The 4,702-nt window shown below is 39.3% G+C and overlaps 1 protein-coding gene across 1 annotated transcript in view; it reads right to left on the bottom strand.

Moving 5' to 3' along the window:
- The window catches only part of LOC101859553, a 53,939-nt gene that overhangs the window by 42,949 nt on the left and 6,288 nt on the right, over positions 1–4,702 (bottom strand). Inside the window, exon 2 of the mRNA XM_013079622.2 lies at positions 2,977–3,104. Coding sequence (XP_012935076.1) covers positions 2,977–3,104 — 128 coding nt within the window. The remainder of the gene's footprint in view (positions 1–2,976; positions 3,105–4,702) is intronic.

Genomic DNA, 4,702 nt, shown 5'->3' with positions numbered 1-4,702 from the left:
TTCCCCTCCACAACCATCTCTTTATTTAGAATAACTTTAAAAAAATGTGTATCTACTGTTTAATGTCTGTCTGTCTGTCTGTCTGTCTGTCTGTCTGTCTGTCTCTGTCTGTCTCTGTCTTTCTCTTTTTCTTCTTGTACAACTCACCGTCCTCTCTCCTTGTCTCGCTGTGTTTCTAGTTCTCTCTACATACTTACCTACTCTGTACGAGTTGTTGTCCTTCAGCCACCCCGCCCCCCTTTACTCTCAAACCCTTCCGAAATCACACAAGATTTCAACAGCCTACTTCGGGACTTTGTTCCCGGCTGACAGGTCACATACACTTCGTTCTAGATCTAGATTTAGAATATCTAGTCATATTACTGCTCTATCGAAGCCAAATCTTGATCTAGAGAGCAGCTAGATTCTAGATCTAGATATCTAGATCTAGATCTAGATATTTTAAATATTGGACAACATTCTAGTCTAACTGTTGCCCCTTAGCCTAGATCTAGATCTACTTCATGACACTCATGATAATTGATTGTGAACGACTTCACTAAAATAAACGTAAGTAGATCTAGAATCTAGGTCTAGACCCTCTGAGGTAAATATCTAGAAAATCTAGATCTAGATCTAGATCTAGAATCTAGAGCTCTAGGCCCTAGACTCTAGGCTCCAGTCCAGGTTTAGAATTCTGAAACCGATTTTAAAATCTCAGAGAGAAAAAAACAACAACAGGACAGGTCTTGTCATGAAGAGAAGTTGTCAAGGCAAAGAAGGCTTTCACATTGCCGAATATTAATACGAGTTACACCAAATAGATATTAATGGAACTCACAGTTAAAACGAACTCCGTCCCTCTACTCAGTTTTGTATGCGACAAAATCCACAAATAAATAACAATACTTGATTCAACTTAAAAATTGTCTAAAAACATGCTCTGTGGGACTGAATGCTCGTTTTAAAAAGAAAACAACATGAAGCGGAGGAAACAAATCTTCCCTTTTTTTCACAAAAGATGGGATACAGGGGAGATAACAATAATAAAGGAGACAACTCATAAAATCGACAAAATTGATTCGTTCCTACGTGATTATTTCCCTTTATCAGACCTTTTCCAAGGGTTCAACCAGAGAGTTTATCCCCCACCTGGGCAGTGCTACTGACTGAAGTTGGCCTTAGGCCATTCCCAAAGGGCGAATATTAACATGTTCTTATGCACAATAGTAAATAGGCTGATTTATCAATGTCACGCTCATCATACTATGTCGGAACAACATTGGGGGAACTGCTGCTTTTTCTTTCCTCATCCTCACAATACTATTGTCATTTTCCTCTACTTCTTTCGTATGTTTGTCACTCTCTTGTGAACCTATTTTTCCGGGGTGCCTTGATAGTCGAAGAAGACTTTGGGCTGTTGAGGCTAGAGAGGTGAGCAGAGTAAGCCTGATTCCCCATTTGGACGTCTCTGTTGGCATCCACGCCTTGACGCTCATATGACCTTATGCAGTTGCGAATGCTGTAAAACCTTACTAAAACAAAAAGAGAGTTTACAGACTTGCTGGTACAGCCAAAGAAGAGGTACCATGCCCTTATCAGTAACGGTAACGTTAGCAATACAAGACAGAGAGAGAGAGAGACAAAGAATTGACTGAAAGGTGGAATAATGAAACCCCCAAAGCTGACAGATTTAAATGAAGCCAATCACATACCTGCCAACATTGCCTGGGCCAAAATCTGTAGTTGGACGCAACTTTTGTCAAAAAATCTGTAGTTTACCTAAAAAATCTGTAGTAGGCTATATTACCTCTTGTCGCATACTTAATTTGGGATCCTTATCAATATTTAATTTTGGCCCACATCAAATATGCATGATTGTGTTTGCGACTACAAACAAATGTAGAAAATGACAAAAAGAACAAAAAAAAAAAAAAAAAAAAAAAAGAAAACTAGCAGAGGCATTTACCCTATTAGTAGTTTGTGCAGTTCCTGTCCTATTCTTTGTCCCCTGGTTTTTGCCTTGAAACCAACCCACCCCCCCCCCCCCCCCGAAAAAAAAATAATCTCCCCCCCATTCCGGGAGTCCTATTCCTACGCAGCGCTCAGACTTTGAATGAACTTTGGTGACCCCCTTCAAGTGCCGGTGCTCACAATGTGATGGAATGCGCAAGTTCATTGACCGGTCACAATGGCGAACCCGACAAGACGCTTGTATAACTATAACTTTCTTTTTCTTTTCTTTTCTTTTTTTTCCCCACAAGTGACGGCACAGGACAAATATTGATTTATTTTCAAGGCGACACAGCGTTTGCCATGCACAGCCTGCATGTTGTTACAATTAATGTTGCGTTATCAAACTACTACCAGCAAATTTCTGGGTGGTAACGAAAGTGAAAGTATATCTTGATTATCCCGATCAAACGTCGGTATCACACCCGCTTGCCACCATAGCCGCCTGTCTGCGTGAAGAAACATACTCTCGAGGGAGCCGAATGAATCACAATCGCGACCGGCAAAAATGAACTTACGGGCGTTATCGGATTTGGTTTTCTCAAATTCCAGGGTAATTCCCGGGGCCTGGCAGTCACCCTGCTGAATCCCGAAGTCGGTGGCTTCATCTCAAAATCGGTGGATCGGTAGTTTGACCCAAAAGTCGGTGATCTACCGATTTTTTCTGTAGGGTTGGCAGGTATGCAATCAGCTCAGTACTGATACCAAGTGCTGATATAGATCTATAAAATGGGTAGTAACTAAAAGTGCTAACAGCTAGGATAAAGAGATGAACATCAACACAATTGTCTTTTAGCATGGGGAAAAAAGTAAGAGAGACAAATGGATAGAAAAAAACAACGACTGATGCCTACCAGCAGCACCCACCAACAATCTGCTCACACTAAAAGAAAACCCCAAAGAAAAACTTCAAGAGATATGCATGTGGGCTTGAACATGCAAAAAGAACATGGAAATACAGAAGAAAAAGAGAAAGGAACTTACCACATGCTCTAAAAGTTGCTGATACAATTTGTTGAGTTCATCTCTGTTCTCCCTTGTCATCTCATTAGGCGACTGATTCTCACTGTTAGAACCGGCCGTCATTTTCTCAAAGGTGGTCTCAAGCCAACCTATGGACACATACAAAAGAAATAATTATTATCAAGTATATAATTATTATAAGATTATCAAGTAGCGCAAATAAGCACCTGTATGAATGAATGTAAGGTTATCCTGTATGCATGTTGGAAGGGAGAATTTCAATGTATACCATAATGAAAGGCGAAGGGCATAAGCGACAAGGTACAAATTTACATTAATTTCTCAAGAGTGCACTGGTATGTATGTAGTCGGGATTTCAAGTTAAAAAACAAATTAATGAAGAATGAAATTTATAATTCAAAAGAACTGAAGTGAAATTTATGAGTAAAAAAACAAAACGTCATAACCAAAAGAAAGGCGTGATTATTTCCCTTGTAAAAATGGATTAACATAATTACTTCCCTTTGACCTGTAGCTGTCACGAGATTCTCGGAAAAATGAGCATAGACGGTATCTACAACTCCGTTTTGATTAAAGGAAAGTACATCCACTTTTACCACTGATGCCCCTGCCCATGCACAATATCAAAATTCTACTCCTGAAACGTTTTTCTCATTTTACGGTTTTGTGAAGTATAAAAACAAGTTGGGGGGATGGGGGATTTCTGTCATTTTCAATGTAGCTGTAATTTTTGTTATACATTATGTATTTCAAATCAATTTTCGCTCTGGTGATACCAAAGCTGCATATTTTTTGGACAGTTACAGGTATGTGAACCAATGCAGAGGGACATGAAAGGATTAAATCAATAATTCTATTTAGAAAATATTATGGATTTTTTAATAAAGTAGTATTTTCGGACAAACACTTATCTTTATATGTATGTTTGGATAAGTAGTTTGCATGTAGCCTGCCTCTTTTTGTTATTTGTAGAAACCTATAGTATACACAGCCATCACTGTTGATGCATCACAACTGGCTATCACCCACTCATAGCATACATCATGTACAATGAATAACAATTCACGAGTGTAATAGAGTACGCCGAATTGAAACCATTCGGTGGTTTTAGGTACAACACAAGGCTCACATGTATGTTTGAATTTTTTTTTTATTATTCTCGGTTTGTGTGAAGGGGGGGGGGTCGTGTAAAGCATAAAGCGTAACCCCACACCGTGCCATTCTATGGTCATAAGACAGGAAAGAAACCAATAAAGTATTAAGCTTTCTGAGACAAAAGTGATCACGAAAGTGAAGGATTCACAAATGGTGTATGTCAGTTCCTCTGATAACCAGTTAGATAAAATAAATGCCATAAGACTAAGCTTGATTTCCTGGGCATGTCTCAGAGATAGAGTACGCACAAAGCCGATAGTACAATCAGGTTTCTTTAATGTAAACAATAGTACATGATCTTCACTGTGGTGAAACTCTTAAGTCGGAAAGCGGATGGGCTGTACCGTTATACATCGCAAGAACAATGGAGAAAAAGCACAAACACACGGCCGAGCACACACACACACACACACACACACACACACACACACACACACACACACACACACACACACACACACACACACACACACACTCAAACACACACCAGTATAAAATAAGTTTTTGCTTTTCTACATTTATCACCCTCTTCAATTTGACTATCATTCGTTGACAACAACAAAACATTGCT

Source organism: Aplysia californica, unplaced genomic scaffold (genome assembly GCF_000002075.1).
Source record: "Aplysia californica isolate F4 #8 unplaced genomic scaffold, AplCal3.0 scaffold00058, whole genome shotgun sequence".
Classification (NCBI taxonomy): domain Eukaryota; kingdom Metazoa; phylum Mollusca; class Gastropoda; order Aplysiida; family Aplysiidae; genus Aplysia; species Aplysia californica.
The sequence above is the reverse complement of the archived record's forward strand: the minus strand, read 5'-3'. Positions and strand labels throughout refer to the sequence as shown.